This window comes from Buteo buteo, chromosome 1, assembly GCF_964188355.1.
Source record: "Buteo buteo chromosome 1, bButBut1.hap1.1, whole genome shotgun sequence".
NCBI classification, from domain to species: Eukaryota; Metazoa; Chordata; class Aves; order Accipitriformes; family Accipitridae; genus Buteo; species Buteo buteo.
In genome coordinates, this window is record NC_134171.1 from 72,468,393 (window position 1) to 72,486,183 (window position 17,791).

General features: G+C 44.3%; 1 protein-coding gene across 6 annotated transcripts in view; it reads left to right on the forward strand.

Moving 5' to 3' along the window:
• The window catches only part of ELF2 (E74 like ETS transcription factor 2), a 39,488-nt gene that overhangs the window by 17,291 nt on the left and 4,406 nt on the right, over positions 1 to 17,791 (forward strand). For 2 of the 6 annotated variants that reach the window (XM_075036307.1, XM_075036347.1), the window contains 3 exons: positions 11,660 to 11,773; positions 12,813 to 12,950; positions 15,012 to 15,098. In XM_075036307.1, coding sequence (XP_074892408.1) covers positions 11,660 to 11,773; positions 12,813 to 12,950; positions 15,012 to 15,098 — 339 coding nt within the window. Of the gene's footprint in view, positions 1 to 4,435; positions 4,586 to 11,659; positions 11,774 to 12,776; positions 12,951 to 15,011; positions 15,099 to 17,791 lie in introns of those variants that run through there. The other 4 variants (XM_075036296.1, XM_075036337.1, XM_075036327.1 and 1 more) reach the window with 3 other exon arrangements.

A 17,791-nucleotide genomic window follows, 5' to 3' on the forward strand; every position in this document is an offset into this window, starting at 1 on the left:
TCAGGATCCTGGGCAAAACTGACCTTTCTGTAACTACTTAAGATTTGTAGGCGGTTTCGGCACTTGGGACAGGACATGCCTGGACTTCTGAAGTTGCTTGGAAGCTTTTTAGCTTGGTTGGCATTTTGGTATTGTTCCTCTGTTACCATTTGCAATTTCTCATGTAGACTGCACATACTACCCTCAGACAGATTGCCATCTACCCTTGACTGTTTACTTAAATGAAGTGAAACAAATCACCTCTGTAAGAATAAGTAACTGCTTTATGATAATTGCCTTTTCTCAGGGTAGCTTGGTCATACTAGAATACGACTGGAACCCTCTGTGGCTAAAAGTAATTAAATATGCAGGTTTTTTTCTTTCTGGTTCATCATTTGCTGTCAGTGAAGGAAAAAAGGTGCCATTGGAAGGTTGTACTTGTAGTGTTTCAAGTTACAAAGCTTGTAAAATAGTTTTCCAAGAGAAACTACGGCCTATTACCGGAGAATGTTTTCAACATACTTGTCAGAATTGTGAGAAAGGCAACTTTGCATAGGAGACTATGAGAGAGGAGACTGACAGTTCCTCTATAGCCACTGAATGCTGTATTAGTTTTGAGGACTGTTCAAGGAAATGCTTAAGTTAATTGATGATCCCACTCCCATCCACTTCTGCAGATCTGCTGAAGCCTTCCAGTTTTTCATATTTTGAATTTCTACATCCACCATCTTGCATGCAATTAATCACATCCAGCCGCTTCTCTTGAGTTGTCTTTCACTTTTTCGAAATAATCAGGATGAAGTTTAACTGGTATATACTGCAAAGAAGTGAAGCTTATTTCCTTTAATGTGAACAAAATTGTCCATATCCCTTAACAAGAAAGCATGAGTTGATAGACATTTTACTCCTGTGTTTGTACAAGTAGGGGGATACAATTCACTTGGGTGTTCCTGTTGTCCAAGTTCCTTATCTACCAAAGACTCTGAAGTGCGTGCACAGGGGTGGAGGTGCTGTCAGCTAAAATAACGATTCCTTGTTGTTGTCTTGAAATTACTTGACTTACGCTTACTATGTTCCGGTGTTTTATAAGCCTATTTTTGAATGGTAGCTTTCCTGCATATTATAACATGTTGACTTCTTTTTGGTTTGTTTTTGTAGTAGTTGGTAGATGTAGCATGTGATGAGCATGTAGGTCTACTTGGCTATCTTGACAGCTGAGCTTGTGGTTTAAAAAATTGCAAGAAAGCTTAGTCTCTGTACACTCTAACAGAAAAAGAAAAAAGAAGGTAGTAGGCTAATAGATACATTTCTGTCTGACAAAGAATGATGCTGTTTGTGTATCTGTTTCTATATGTTTTTATCTACTTTTTTCATGCCAGAGAAGCATAGGTTAATCTGCAATTCCATGTGGTCCTGTTACTCTACAGTAAATACTTCTTGCCTCATTGGGCCACCCACCACTCTCTGAGTAGGTTTTGTAGGCCTCTCTGTTAGCCTTCTGCCTAGAAAGGAGGCTTTAAGAGAGATTACAAAGTTAAGTGCGTGCTTACTTTTTTTCCCTATTTACTTTTTTTTCCCCTGAAATAGTAAGATTTTATTAGCATGGCAAATCAATTAGCATTCAGCATAAAATACTGGAAATCACATAGTTTACACAGATGGAACTGCAGAACTTCTGGGGAAAATCGCATTCCTTCTAAAGACAGTGTTATGCTTTAATACTACTACACTTGTATAAGTAAGTTGGGCCCAGGTCAAAATGATCACTTTGTAGATTTATTGTAGTTGCCTACATTATAATCTTGAAAGTGCATGGGCTTGGACTTTTTTCAACTGACTGGAATCCCTTGGGCATCCAGTGATACTCTCTACGTACCATCAGAGAGAGCGAAGGATCAGAATAATGCGTGCAGCTGTTCGAGTCCATTTCGTGTAAATTGGCGAACACTGTGCCAAGTCTGTTCTCACAATAGTAAATAAATGCTGCTTAGAAAACTGGTATTAAACCAAGAGCTTGACGTTGTATACTCTTTTTTTAATTTATTTCGGACACATGGTGTTTGTCAAAAATTACACACGCACATTACTTGAATGCACTTATTCAAGGAGTCCACATATCTTAGGCAAAACTTCATTCTACCCGTAGGGGACAGAGGGAACAGCTTGGATATGAGTCAAACCCTTCAGTTTGTGACTGGAAGTTGCAATCGGTAAACAATCCTCACTGAATTACATAACAAACAGTAAGGCAAAAAACTATGAATGCATCTTTTCCAGAGTATGTAAGTGTGAACTCCTGTTGACACAGGTCTGCATCTTCAAAGGTATTTCGTGTCTTTGTGCACCTTCTGATCCGGATCTAAACTGACAAGCTATTTTTAACTGTATTTTATTGCTGCAGACCTAACTGCTTGAAGAGAAGTGTGGATAAATTACGGTTTTTAACAACAGTAGGTACGCAGGGACAAAGTGGTGCGAGTATGCAGTTATTTCAGTACTCAGTAGGTAAGCTGAATCTATGGTGTCGCTAAACTACACCGCATGAGGTTTCCATTTCAGTTCGAGGATGTTGTAATGAAGGGCTGTGAAGTTTTGTTGCACATTTAAGTGTGTGCCTACTTAAAATGCCTTTACTTGTCCTTGGGCTTGTCTCCACTAGAAAAATTCCTGCTGGAGAATACAGCAGAGTCCCCTAGTGGAAATATGCTGACAGAAGGAATTCTTGTTAACACTGCTATTCCACCTCTGAATAGCATAAGCTGACAGGAGCACTCTGCTGTTGGCAGAGCTGTATCTGCATGAGAGCTTTTTGCCGTCACAGCTGGCTAGAGAGTGCCTTTTTTGTCCATGCTTCTGGCTGGAAAGAGCTCGGCTGGCAAAACTTCAGCACAGAGCTACCCTTAGATATCATGGATTGAATGTGAGAATGAACGATCTCGCTTGCAGGTCTTGCTCATTATCTGATGAGGCGATGAACAAACTTGATTCCTTACAGCCAGGAATAGATGAGTGAAATCTGCAAAATACCTGAATTTTTATTTGTGTATATAAATATGGTGATTAAATTGTATTCCTAAAAAGCCTTGACAGTTGCAGTAGGAGATCTGTCAGAATTTTGAGGTACTGAATTTGCCAGTTGGAGGTGGTTTATGCTGGATACTATTTTGTGATTTCTGTGCTGGGGAAATACGCTTCTAACTTCTTGCTTGTGATCTAGATCCTAGGACTACTAAAACTTGAGAGGGGGAGAGAGATTCCTTATTGTCAGATCAATGCAGCTGGTGCCTGTCACATTTTTCTATTGGAGCTGTGAAGCTGTTGCATACAGGGAAGTCTCTCGGGGCAGTAAGTGGTTGCATGATACTTCTAATAATGGCTTAATAATATAGACCTAGTCAGGTGTGTGTGGTGTTAATGAAGGACTTCCGATGCCTGATCTCCATGTACAGCTCCGCGCAGGGCAGACTTTGCTTCTCTTGGCATAGCTGCTCTTTGGATGGGGCTCTGAAGCGTTACCCTGAGAATGAGCAGCACAGGGACTCAACTGGGAAGTCTGGAGAACGTCTTCTCGTGGTTGTTGCTTCTGCATAGGGAAGGCCATGGTGTTACTAAAGCAGGTGGTTGGTTCTTCGGATGGACACAATCCTAAACAGTGGTGGTGTGTGGTTTTTTTTTTGTTTTTTTTTTTTAATTAAGAAAGCAATGCAACTCCCCCCCCCCCCCCCCCCAATCTGCTCAGAGGCTAAACGTAATGAAGGATGGGGCCTCTGGCTAACTGGAAAAGGCATCTAAAGTTCTCTTGCAGTAAGCCCTGCTACTGCCAAGGAGACAAGGTGGGTTGCAGTCAAGGACGACTGAAGTTTTCTGGCCAGATATTACTATAGTAGGTAGCCCAGGACTTTGCCAAGGAGAAAACTTGTTAACGTGCTGGCGGTTGCCTCGGTGAGGACCGTCGGGCTGGTGCCGAGAGAAACGCTTGCCCTGAAAAGGGGCTGTTTTGGTACGCGGGGGCTCCGGGCTGCAGCGGCCGGGAAGCGACCCCGGGGCAGGTAGAGGGGCACGGGGAAGCCGGCGGCCCCGGCTGCGGGACGGACGGGGCCGGACTGCGCTCTGCTCCGCGCCCGCCCTTGCCTGGGCGGCTGCGGCTGCTCCCGGCTCCGCTCGCCCCTCGGGCCGTCCGAGGAGCCGGGGCAGCGGGGCCCCGGCGGCGGCTTCCCCCCCCCCCCCCCTTCCTCCTCCCCGCGGGCGGCCCCGCGCTGCGGCGGCGGCGAGTGCCGGCGCGGCACTTCCTGTCTGAGGCCGGCGGCGGAAGGATCGCGTGCGCCGCGCCGCCCCGCAGGAAGCGCTCCCGCCGCCGACCGCCGCCGCGCCGTGGCGGTGCCCGCGCCGCCCGCCCTTGCCCGCCGCCCCGCGGGAGCGCGCCCCGCCGCCGCCGCGGCCGCCGCCTTCGCCCCCCTCCCCCCCCTTCCCCGCTCCTCCCCCCCCTCGGCGCGTGCCCGGCGCGCGCCCGCCCGCCGGTCAATGTGAAGCCGCTCCGGCAGCGTAAACATGGCGACGTCCCTGCATGAGGGGCCCACGAACCAGCTCGACCTCCTCATCCGGGCCGGTAAAGCTGCACCGCGCCGCGGCGGGAGCGAGGCGGGGACCGGGGGGGGGGGGGAGGGGGGGGGCGAGGGGCGGCGGTTGTGGTGGTGGGTGGGTGGAGGGGAAAGCCGCGGCGCACGCCGCTCTCCCGGTGGCGGGCGGGGAAGCCATGGAGGGCAATCAGGAAGTGATCACCTTGGTAGCGGCCGGGCCGGCGTGCGGCCGGCGGCGGGTCGGTGGCAACTGCCCCCGGCGCGGGCGGCCCCGCTACCGCCGCCAGCGGGGCGGAAGTTGCGGCGGGGCGGGGCGGAGGAGTTTTGCGGGGTTTGCGCGGCCGGGGCGAGAACCAGGAAGTGTGCGAGATTGTTGTCCTCCCGCCTCCCCCGGCCCGGCCCTCCCTTCCCGCCGCCACGCTGTCTGAGCGGGCAGGCCGAGCGCCGCCGCGCCGGGGCCCGGTGCCTCCGTCGTGTCGGTGTCGCGTCCCCCCCCCCCCCACCCCGCGCCTTCCCCCCGTGCCCTTTTAAACTCTCCGCTGGCGGCGGGGCGGGAGGAGGCGCCGCGGCCCACGTGTGCGGGGCGGGGGGGCGCGGAGGGGGGGGGGGGAAAGAAGCGGGGCGGGGGGCAGCGCCCCCCTCCCCCACGCGCGCTGCGTAGCGGAAGCGGCGCGTTCCCCCGGGGCCCCCCGAGCGCGGGAGGAGTGGCGGCCGCCGCGCGCCAATGGGGGCCGCCGCCGTTTGGCGGCCGGAGGGCGGTGGGGCGGGGTGGGGCGCGGCGGCCGCCAATGGGCGCGCGGCGGGCGCCGGAGTGGCGGCTCCCCGCGGCGCTGACGGGGCGCGCACGGAATTGGAGGGAAGCGGAGTGTAAACACGGAAGTGGGGTCGCCGCCGCCGGGCCGCACGTGGCCGTCCCGCACCGCACCGCCCCGACCCCGCGCCCGGGTCTCTCCGGGCAGCTCCGCGGTGCCGCACCGTCCGATCTGGGAGCCGCTCCCGGCCGCTGCCGGGACAGGGGCCGTTTACCTGAGCTCTGGCACCTTGTCGGGGGGGACGTGTTGAGAACCGGGCACGGTTTGGCCTCCTTTGGTTTGTTTTTGTTTTTTTTGTTGGTTTTTTTTTTTTTTAAGTCTGCCGTTTCTGACAGCAGGGCGCTCCGGTGATCCCGGGGTTTGTCTTTAAGTGCCGTTACAGACCTGGAGAAAACAGGGGCGAGGTTACACTGCTCAAAAACACACGCACAATGTCAAACCTTCCGTTCTCCACGTAAGTCGTACCAGCTGCGATTTCATTTTTGTCTTCACAACGTGGAGCTCAACTTTTTAAAGTAGTCCTTCGAAATCGCGCACAGCAGTGTGGTGTGTATAGTCTTACAGGTAACTGGTTGTGCAGTTAGCACCTGGACACAAACTAATTGACAGTATACCTTAATACTGGTTTTGTGTTGATGTGGCAGTAGGTTTGTACAAACATGAACATGTGCTAAAGGTAGATGCTCTGTCATTTACCAGTGTATCAAGGTACCCCTTTAAAAAGGGGGCCGAGTCGCCTAATCTTCATAAGAGTTTATTTTATTTAATGTGGGAAAACACCCAAGGTTTTGTGGAGGGGGGAGAGAAGCTAACCTCACCCCCCCCCCCCCCCCCCCAAAGCAGCAAAGAATCTCTGTTCTGCAGCAGAACAGAGAAAGTGGAGCATGTTGTAAGCGTTTAGACACTCTGTTGCATACGACAGAGAAGACAGCTTCGCTTTGCTAGTGGAATACGTCTCTGATTTTTGCCGGGCTCACTACAGGAGGAGTTTTCAGTTTTTTACTTTCGATTGTCAATGAATAGAGAACGTTGAAGTAATTGATTATTGTGTCAGCAGCTTCTTAAGTCACTGTAACTAGATTGCTTGTGAGCCAACCCCTAGATAAATAACAAATGAACTTTGCATTGCTCTTTCTGATGTCCTTAGCCCAACCAGCTTAATTTTTTTTTTTTTATATTTGCATTGTAGCGAGGGATACAGATACCTGCACATGTCTAGTATTCCCATCATCATGCTATCAGGATACCATATCTGTTTACTTATTTATGTATGTAGATGGTATCACGTGGATTTAAGAGAGGAATCCTTTATCCTAAGGGATTATATTAATTATGCCTTGCCTTTTCCTGTGGCTGCTGGCCTCAGCGTTGACAAAACTTCAGAGTGTTTGATAACTGTGGGAAGAAAGCTGGACCGAAATTGTTACTGCTTAAGGTTATCTTAATTGCTTCTTGTAAGAGCAACTCCTAAATGACTTTACAAAGATAATGTTTTGGCTTTGTAGCTAATATTTCTCTCAATATTGGGCTGATAACATATGGCTCACAGGGAACCAAGTGTTTTGAGATGATTGCTCTATTCTTTGTTACTGATTGCTGGTACACAGCGGGTTATGCATCATCCTCAAATTGTATGCAGCTGAAAGTCTTCTGAAGGAACAGAGGCAGGCTTAGGGAAATGCTAAAAAACCCAAGGAATAGTTCTTCAGTTTCTGAACAAATGTCTGCCGTAAAACAAGCAGTAAACTGAAAATACTTTCTTTTCCGGTCAAGTGTTGCATACAGAAAGATTTCTGGGTATTACCTACATGGGCAATTCAGCTGTTTTTAATTAAAAATGTGGCTTAAGCACCGTTACTACCTTCTACTGCTGTTTACTATGGTCTTTTAAGTGCTGAGATAAAACAAGCATGTGAACACCAATAAACTTTAATGAGGTCTGTTAGCGTATGAGTAGTCACTCTTGACTGAGTTCCATGCTTGGAATTGTGAATTCTTCATTAAAGTATTGCTCTGGTTGCCTGATAGTATTAAAGGATAACCTATTGTAAATCAGGTGCTACAGTTAAGTGTTGACCTTGTAAATACAGACATTGATAGACCTTCAGATAAAGAGAGGGGAGTTGTATCGCAGTTTCAAAAAGTACCATTTGAAAATTTCAATTTTTTTTCCTCTCATTACTTGCTTTAATTCATTTTGTTACTCTTGTTTTATGTAAAAACTGGGGGCATTGTTACAAAATGGATATGTTGCCAGTATTCTCTTCTGTAAAGCTAAAGTACAGCCCTGTCAGACTTAATTACCAAGTTTGGTATTTTGTAACAGCTGTTGAGAACCCTGAATAATCTACTGTACATGCTATTTGTTTAGAAAGTGAAGCTAGAAGACATTAGGTCAACAGTGAAGACAGACATCAACTAGCCTAGTTAACTGCTTACATTTTAAAAACTGAAATTATTTTCTTTTCTAAGAGGATTTTTTTTTTCCTCCTGAAAATGGACCAGAAACTTTTTTAATGAAGTATTTTAAAATAAAGTGCCAAGGAATCAGACTTCGTCATAAAAGCAGTAAGATGAGATTTGGTTTAAAAGAATGAAGAATAAGTGGTGGTGTTAGCTCTGATGTGTTCTAGATCGGTAAATGGCAGTTCTCATGTTACTCATTTACTAGAGTCTGGAAAATTTACTTCCATCCGTGTAAACTCCTTTGCTTCATTTGGGCAAGTGATACTCTTCCTGCAGTGAGTATATAAGGAAACAGAGCTACGTCTTTAAGTTGTTTACTCAAGCATATGTGCACAGTATAATAGAAAATCTGTGAATCTGGCATTTTTAAAGAAACAGGTCATACATGTCATTCTTTCGTTAGAAATTTTTCTGCCTGCTGTGATACTGGGCTTGTGCATCACAACCTTGGATGTACTGAGAGAAGATTAAGGTTGCTGTGATGTGTATGTTTGTATGGCACAAGCTATAGGACCCTGAAAGGTACTGCATAGAAAATAACTGCCAGTGATTTTCTGTGATGATGGCTTTTGACTGAAGTTGGTTTTTTTTTTTTGTTTGTTTGTTTGTTTTTAAATTGTGGAATCCTACTCCTTTGGCTTGCTTTTCCCCCGTCTTTGTTGTTAGAAGTGCTACCAAGTGTTGTGATACAAGCATAGTTTAGTTGATGATACTTGATCCTAGTCATCTGCAAGAACAGCCGCCTGGTTTTTCCTTGTCCTGTCCCCTCTCTGAGAGAACCTGTTCCCCCACTTCATCTTTTGGGATATCTTTTCTAGCTGTATTTTTTCATCATGTCTCCTCACTGAGCACTGCAGCTTGCTATCTTCTATTAGACATTTTCTAGCGTGGCAGAAAGACATCTTATGTAAAATTTGTGTTGAGATACAATCTGCACTTTCCCAAATCTGTTGGCACAATAACGTTGCCTGAGCACAACTGAAAACTCCCAATGCTCACTGGGTAGACAAATGCTTCCGAGGCTAAAACCATGGACTGGCTAAAGGAGAACGTAGGTAGCCGAGAAGACTTCAGGCACTCATTTTAGTAAGTATTTCAATAGATGTCTTTTTGGCAATGTTACGTGAGTTTGTTAACTGTCATGATAGACAGATAGCATGTGTCTTGTTCCAGCCAAAGCCAGAAGTGTTACTATTTTTTGCTTGATGTTTTTTAGGTGGCAATTTTAGCGGACTGCTAAGTAACTCATGTTGGAAAAACATTTGCGAAGTGTGTATTTTCAAATGTCAGAGGCTTTTGAGGAGTAGCTGGTGCTATTTTTATTGGAAATGGAAGGGTTACTTAGGGCAGAGGTTGGGGGCGGCTCCTTTGCTCCTTCGGCCGTAGTCCCTAATGCTGGGGGAGTTGTGTCTCTGTTCCCTCCACTCTGGCCCCTCAGCAGAGTGCCATAATACTGGAAAAGTACAAAGATGGTTTTCGGCTATCTTTTTTGCCTTGTTCCTGCTCTCTGCTAAGTACCTCTTACTTGTGGTGCAGCATCTAAACTGTTCCCCATAGGAAATACTTTGCATACAAAAGCAGGAGAATATTGTACGCTTTTAAGCATTTAGGAGTAGATGACTTCAGTAAGCTAATTCAGCACTCTCTTAAAATTGAAATTTGGCAACTGTTGTTTGAGTTTCTTTATAAAAGTCCTTTCTATACTGAACCTGATATCCGCACAGAAGCGAGCTAACTAGTTGCCCCAAAAATGGTAACCAGCAGAAACAGAAATGGAAAGTCTTACAGGTCTTTGCTGCAGGGGAGACAGAAGTGTTGGTAGAAAAGCTTTGCTGACCTGCTTTAAATCTTTTTTCGTGCTTTAGAATAATAATATATTAAATGCTGATTTGGACTTTCTAATTTCAGTATTGGTGTAGAATTGATACATTTATAATGACTAGCTGAATATTGTTCCTGTATTCTGACGACCAGTGGAAGGTTTTATCTGGTAGATGAGGGGAAACTTAGTCATCAATTTGTGTGCAACCGAAGCTTCCTTTTAGAAAGAAAAATGTTTAGGTAGAGGGCTTCCTGCAGGGCTACTCAGTTTCAGTGCAGCTGTTCAGCCTCTGACTCGGGACACCCCCAAACTGCTGCTTGGGAAAGAAACAGCAGCTTCCCTGGGCATGGGGAGCACCCAGAACCTGCAGCTGGAGAAGGGGCTCACTGTGCAAAACTCTTGCTGATTGCCGCCGCTTATCCAAGGGACAGAGCGTGCAATAGAGACCCTTTCCTTTAGTGTGATTTTCCTGTGCTCTTAGGTAGGTTTTTATTGTTCCTAGCCTGGGGTGAAGCCGCGGTGGAATGTCAGCTTTATCAGGCATCTACTATTCCAAAAGATAAAGCCCTCTAAATAGCATCCCAGGAGAGGGCTGTGGTGGGAATCACAGCAGCCAGCCAGCGGGTGGGCAGCCGGGCTGGTTTAGCGAGACTTTTCAGTCGCCCAGAATTTTGCATTTGTGCATCTTCCAGATCTCGTTCGCGTTCAGCTTCTGGTCTACACGTTTAGTCTGCTGCTTGTGTTTAAACAAACTGCAGCATGCTGGAAGGTTTTTTCCCCACGTGTGCCCTCATGAATCTGTTTGTATCTAGTGTTTTCTTAAGTCGGAAGCAGTGCTGGCAGCGTTTTCCCTGCTTTCCACTAAACGAACCTCAGGTTGTTTCTTAGACATTTTCAGTAACAGGATAGGTGCCTTGAAGTTCTCGTAAAGAATTACTACCGAATCCTCTTTAGTTCTCCGACGCTGGAGATAGGTGACCCTACTTAACGCTAAAGATAGATTTCCTGGGCTGCCGGCTGCCTCGGTGGAGCGGTTCAGCTTTGAGCAGATGGCCATACATGGAAAGAGCAACCGGAGAGAGCCGGCGTACCTTAGCGAGAGTGCGGACGATGTGCAACAGGTGTTTCTGCAGTCGTTGCTTTCAAAAACCTTTGCGAGGGTGAGGAATATAGTGTTAGCCGTGAATAGGATTGTAGTTTTAACTGATAAGTTGGGTTTTGGTTTTTTAGTTTGTGGTTTTTTTTTTTTTTTGGTGTTGCTGCTGTGTTCAAGTTGCTGCGATCTGCGCTGTATCAAACTTAAATCTGTGCTTTTGAAGTTATTTTAGATTATTTTTTATTAATTACTTAGGTTTTGTAAACTTTCAGAACTTGGAAAAAAGAGATATTTTTGCCTTCTTCCTTTAGTTACCGCCTAAAAAAACCACCCTGCACACCGTTCGTTATGCTTTGTGTTTTGTTTTTTAACAACCAAGCCTGCTAAACCCAACTCACAGATATTTTTAATTCCAGAAAATTAAACTGGATATATCTGTTTTGCAAACTAATCTTGTATTTTTCTATATACATATTTACCCAAATAGACTGAAAAATCTGAAGAGAGGTGACCTTTAGATTTTAATGGGATAATAGCTGGAGATGGTACTATTTCCCTGCCCTGCTGTGTTGGTTTGTAACCATCCTCATTACAATCTGGTTTGTTCTGGTTAACTTGAAGGCAGAAGACAAATCCCAGAAGTCTGCTTCTGTAAGCTCTTGATCACCTCATAGAAATGAGGAGCTTGGTTGTGAACCAGAAATCTAATCTAAGAAGCAACAGTGTTGGTTCTGCTTGTCTTGTGTCTTTTCTAAACATTTCTGTTGCCAGGAAGGTATGAAAGGTGTGAAGACACCAGACAATTTTGGGATTTTCATGTTTAAGATTGAGTAATGCAGTTGTACAGGGATACACGTGGACTTTTATAAGTGATCTGTTCTCATTAATTTTTTTTATCCTTCTACAGTGGAAGCATCGGTTCATGGAAGTAATGTGCACTGTACGGATAAGACAATTGAAGCTGCAGAGGCCTTGCTTCATATGGAGTCTCCTACCTGCCTGAGAGATGCCAGGAGTCCTGGTATGTCAGCCACAGTTTCTGCTCTGTGAGCTGTTTCTCCTTCCGCTAATTAGAAAAACAAGCAAATTGGGAAATCTGCTTCTGTGGAGAACTGTATGCTGTTTAAAACATTTGCTTGCTTATTTCAAAACTACTGATTTGTTTGCGTTTTTACAGGATTTCCCCACCCTGTAATGAGTGTACTTGTAGATTAAATCATTTATTTGAGAGAGGCTGTTGGGTAGAGATCCTTCAGTAGCTACACGTTTAGAATGAACTTTTCTGTCTGAACATCAGGAAATACTTTTGCACTGTGTGGGTGACGGAGCACTGGCACAGGTTGCCCAGAGAGGCTGTGGAGTCTCCATCCTTGGAGATATTTAAAAGCTGTCTGGACACGGTCCTGGGCAACTGGTTCTAGGTGGCCTTGCTTGAGCAGGGGGTTGGACCAGGTGCCCTCCCAAGGTCACTTTTAACCTCAACCATTCTGTGGTTCTGTGAATTTGACATTTTAAATTGCTAAAATAAAGAGTTATTTTAAGGGAAAAGTATTTTTATCTGTCTTTGTATTTTAGAAAGAATATCTGAATACACTGTGTTGCAAAGTGCTGTCAGTTTAAAAAACCAAAACTTGTTGATTACTTTAACTTGATGTTCCTTCTGAAGTTATTTAATATATGTTGGAAGAAATAATGGTCAAACTGAAACCCCAAAGCTACAAAATAGGAAATGGAGATTGGAGTAAGGATCAAAGATTAAGCTGTAATTTGTTTAATTTAAAGTTGAGTTTAGTTCTAAAGAATATCAGTGTGATACTTGTCTTATGCCTAACAATACTGGCAAGCATGCATGTTTTTGGGAATTGGATTGATTTTCTAGGTGACAGGTTGTTGGAGCAGAATCTTGCTATATTATTGCATATGCTTTGTTTAAAATAATTTTATGTGAGATGCATTAAAATAACTAGGGAGAAACTTAATCAGATAGTGCTTTTTTTTTTTTTTTTTTTTTCCTTCCCTCATAGTGGAAGTTTTTGTCCCTCCTTGTGTGTCAACCCCAGAATTTATCCATGCGGCCATGAGACCTGATGTGATCACAGAAACTGTGGTGGAGGTATCAACAGAGGAATCTGAACCAATGGATGCATCTCCTGTTCCAACTTCCCCTGATATCCATGAACCAATGAAGAAGAAAAAAGGTATGTATGGCTTTTTGTAGGAGCAATCACAGAATTTATTTCTGATGTGCACTACTGCAGATGGTATAGTTGATACTGGTGGAGATGGACTAGACGATCTGATTTCTCTGCTCATGTAATCGGACTGATGGGAGTCTGAAATGCGAGTTCATAGAAGATGAGTCTGGAACAAGAAAAAAAGAAAAAAAAGTAGCAAGACAATGGGCTTCGCCAAGCTGTAAAGGAAAATGGTATCTTTGTTGGTGTGTTTATTAAGCACAGTTGATGAAGTGGAGGAAGGGTAGAGAAGGATTCCAAGAGGACTTGTGTGGGTAGCCATTGGTGTCTGAAATACGGATATATTTGGAGAGTGGGTAGACTCGGGGTTCTTCCGATGAAATGGCACGGTAAACACTAACTTACAAAACCATAAATCTGTTTACAAAATCGGTACAAGATCTTGCTTGTGAGAGAAGTATCTTGTTTGTCTGATTGGCGTGTCTTAGAAGAGAAACTATCCAGAATAGTGTTTGAGCTCTAAGCATTCGGCTACCAAATGAGAGGTTGGCACCTGGTGAGGTCTCTCTCTGGTCTAGTAGTTTTCTTACAGGCATCACTGCAATTCACAGAACTATAGGAATGTTGTTTTATTAGAGCTTCCAGACCTGCTAAGATGGAATACTAACTTGTAATTTAGAGGGGAAGAAAAAATGCAATGTAGTGATAAAGTGATACAAATCTGAGGTCTATGAGTTTTAGATTTAGTAAAAACACACACACGTAACAGATAACTGTAACTCTACTGTAAATTACATAAGCAAGAAAATTATGATTAAAGCTTTTCTGTAGCTGTAGTTATACACCGGATTTAAACTTTATATTCCGCTGTCTGTTTGAATGGTCATTACTGGGCAGATTGCTGTGCTCAGGAAGTTCTGAAATTTTTAGGAAGGTTATTTAGTAAATTTTTTTTTCCTATTACAGAGTCTAGATCCCTGCTTTTAAGTGCGTAAGGTCATTCAGCCATAGTTATAGAGCCATAACTTTGGTCTTCATAATTAATGCCTTTTGAAATTCAGTGTTTAATGAAGAACATTGTTCATCAGCAAAATTTAATGCTCTTATGCCTGAGGTAGGAGCGTTAATCGTTGCTGCTTGCCTTTAACTGGAGGCAGAAGCATGGACTGTTTACAGCCTGCTGCCGTGGGATGTGATCCTTTTCCCTACTTGGGCCTGTTTACCTTGAGTAAAAAGGTCACTGAAGCATGAAAGGGTGAAGAAGCCACAGGTCTTGCTGGGAGGGGATTTCCCTGGCACAGGAACACAGGCAGCAATAAGCCTGCTGCCTGCTGAGGAGTCCCCTCCTAAGCCTCCTCGTAGGGGCAGGCGGAGGGTAGGAGGAGGCACATGGTAGCCCTGCTAGCCCGCAGCGACCCGGGGCAGGGCAGCCCCACGCGTGGGCAGCAGGCAGATGGGGGCTGCGGCTTCCAGCACCACCCAGAGCTGTCCTGCATCGCTCAGGCTGCGGGTGCCCTTTGTCGCCGTCTTAATGCTCTGTCCTACGTGAATCCCGTGCGGCACCACTCGCGCTCTGAGCGGAAGCTTTTATCTATAGCTTTGAACGGATGGGTGCAAGGTGGACATGAATGTTCGCGTTTTCAATAGTAAAACTTCTTAGGAAAACTGATGCTTTGATCAGTACCCATACTAGAATACCAAAAACAGAGCAGGAGAAGAAACAATACATTTCAGAGTAAAACAGACACTGGATTAAAAGAACACAAGTAAATTAAGTTTTACTTTATACATATGGTGCTTACCTCACCTGCTGTTAACTTGTCTGAAATTGAGTTAAATCTGCCTGTGAAATAAGGAACCAAATGATGAATTAAACTGGATGTGCAGTAGTAGTAATCTAAGAATTGAAGTTTATCCATACCTGTAGCAAGGACATGGCAGCGGGGGGGGGGGGGGGGGGGGGGAGGGGGGAAGCATGAACTGCTTCTTTCAACAAAGACAAACTATAAAATACTTCTATTCTGCATATGATTAATAATTTTTTCCGCCATGTTTTGCTTGCAGCTGGCCGTAAACCGAAGACCCAACAATCGGCTATATCTGATGGGTCTCCAGAACTAGGTATAAAGAAGAAACCTAGAGAAGGCAAAGGTATATTTTTATCAAGTCTTTAAAATTTTGCAGTGTATATGTATCGTGTCTGTCACAGGAAATATACAGATCTTGAAAAATTTGGTGGATGAGTTTGTACTGACTTCATTACCGTTTTAATTTTATTCTGTGTCTGCAAATATGTTTGTACAAGATCTAGCACAAGGATGTGTGGAACTGCTCTGGAAGTGTCCTGTAATACGCTCTGCGGTTAATAGGCTTTCTGATTTTTCATTTGTTTTGCTTTATGTTTATTGACTCCTGCTGTCTTTTGTGTTGTGTGTTAACTTACTGCTAGAGACATAATTTGTTAAGCCACTGCTGAAAGGCTTGTTTTCAAATAGAAGCGGCTTATGGGTGTTTGTAATGGTGATGGTTGAAAATATGTTTTCTTAGTTGATTCACAAACTTCAGTTGAATACGTTGCTTGACTAATAGATTCATTTTGCCTTCAGGGGAAAAACAAATGTTGATATGTTTCTCTACTGGTTGAGTGAGGGATTTTGTGCAGGAGAGTCATACTTCCCTAATGTTTCTCCTGATAAATAGCGGGTCCTTTCTGGGACTCCAAGGGCCTGCTATTCACCCAGCAGGGAGACAGACGAGAGGACTTGCTCACAGGTTAGCTTTGAGTTGGCATACAGTGTATCAGCTCTTCCCTGGTTAGAGGTGAAAAATGTGGATTGCTTCCCCACTTACTGCACTGAAAGTTGTTTGGAGGTGTTGCTATGGCTAGGAGAAACAAAGTTTAGTGACTTCCAGTGGCAGCATACTAGCTGAAAGAGTGCAGTGGTCAGCTCCACTATTATTTTGGGATTTGTTTGAAAGCAAGGTCTCTGCTGTTTACATAATTCCTTATCTGGGTACAGCTCCTGAGTTGTCACATTTGTCAGTGGGGCAAAGAAGAATGGGACTGAGGTTGTGCAGATGTTAGCTCAGGAAAACCAGCGCAAACAGTAATTAAACTTCCCTGCGGCGGCCACTGTTGCCGTCTTTGGATTTGGGTGTAGCAGTGGACCTCGATGAAGACACAGATTTTGCATCTGCTGTGCTTAAAAGTACATCTTGTTTAATTTTCCTTTTTTTGAGTATTCTTAAAGCTTCTTAGCTTTATTTCTAATTCTGATTTCACTGTTACAGCTTTCCATTATCTGAATAGTACTCATAAAGTGTCCCAGTTCCTAGTTTGCTGCATAAATAACTTTGAGAAAGGAGGCCTGTATTTCTGTTTGTTCTAGTTTTTGTCTGTGCTGGTGATTTCACTCTATAGCTGCATTTTTTTAATGAAGTGGGAGGTGGTATGCTTTGTTTTTTGTGTTTTGTTTTGTTTTTTTTTTTTCCCCTGTGGACCCTCATAATGATCTACTTACGTCTCTTGTTCTCACAAGGTATCTCATTCCATATTTTACACTACAACTGGCATAAAATAAATTTTTTTTTTCTTAATGTAGGCTAACTTGATTTCCTGCAAAATATTTTGTTACTGGATTTATTTTTTGTTATTTATTTTTAAAAATTACTTGCAAATATAGGCTATTTTACATGCAGCGTGATTTTGGAAAACCAGGAATTATTCCTAGAACTCAGTACTGTCAGCAGTTAAGTCATGGAGGAGGAGGACAGCTGGTTGTGCACAGTTGGAAAGGGGATCGCTTGTTGTCCATGTAGGTACTCCTTCCTTTGTGCATTCCTGATGCTTTCTGGTGCAAAGTGAAGCAGCTGTAAATCTGATTTAATTGTGCCCTTCAGTTTATTATACAGGAGGAACTGGAGACTTACTAATATTTTTTTCTTAAATTGAGATAGTATTTTTTTCTCCTCACATAGTGGATTGGCAGTTTAGGCGTGGCTTCTCTTTTCCTATTTTGTTTTTCGTTTGCATAAATGCTCTTTTTAAAGTGTAGGCAGTTGAAAGGAGCCAAACTGGCTTTGAGCCTCTCCACATAGATGCTGGTACCAGTGTGGCAGTTCATTGATACACATAATGCCTTGTATCATTCACGCACTTTCTGGCCATTAATTTTGAGATGACAGCTAACATTCTTAAGTAGCTGGCAGCTGTAATAACTGGCTAGCCACAAAAATTTCTTTCATTGTGCAAAATCTACTCTGTATTGAAGTTAAGATAGGTAATAATAATGTCTAGCTCAGTGGCTGCTCAGTACTGGTTAGCGTGAGACCTTTCAGGAGTGGAGAGGAGAGCTGTATGCTCTTAAATAAAGCTTCTGTCTTCCTAGCAAGGTGCAGTACACATTTGTCTACCAGGCTGTATTTATGGGTGCTTAAGAGTGGCATGAACGTAAAGCTGTTCAGATGATACAACCATGTCTTTTTCTTCCTCAGGATTCTGTAAGCTTGGATTCATAGTATTGGTAAAGTCTGGTTCTAAGGAGAAAGGGTTTAAAAATGGTTCAAAATTGTATTAAACATTGCTAAAATAAGCTTTTTGTGTTAAACGCACTGCAGTTATAGCTGACACAGCAGCCCACCTGAAGTATCGCTGGGTCTTACTGGCAATAGTAGATGGCTTCTGAGTAGTATAGGTATTGCATAGTCCTCCTGTGGAAAAAAGTTGTTATTTAAGTCAGTGTACAGTATGAGGGAAAAGAAGCAAGCTGCTGAATCAGCAGCATTGTTCCTGCAGAAAAATTAGGCACTTTCAGAAATGATTTCTCTTGAAATTCCTGTTTACC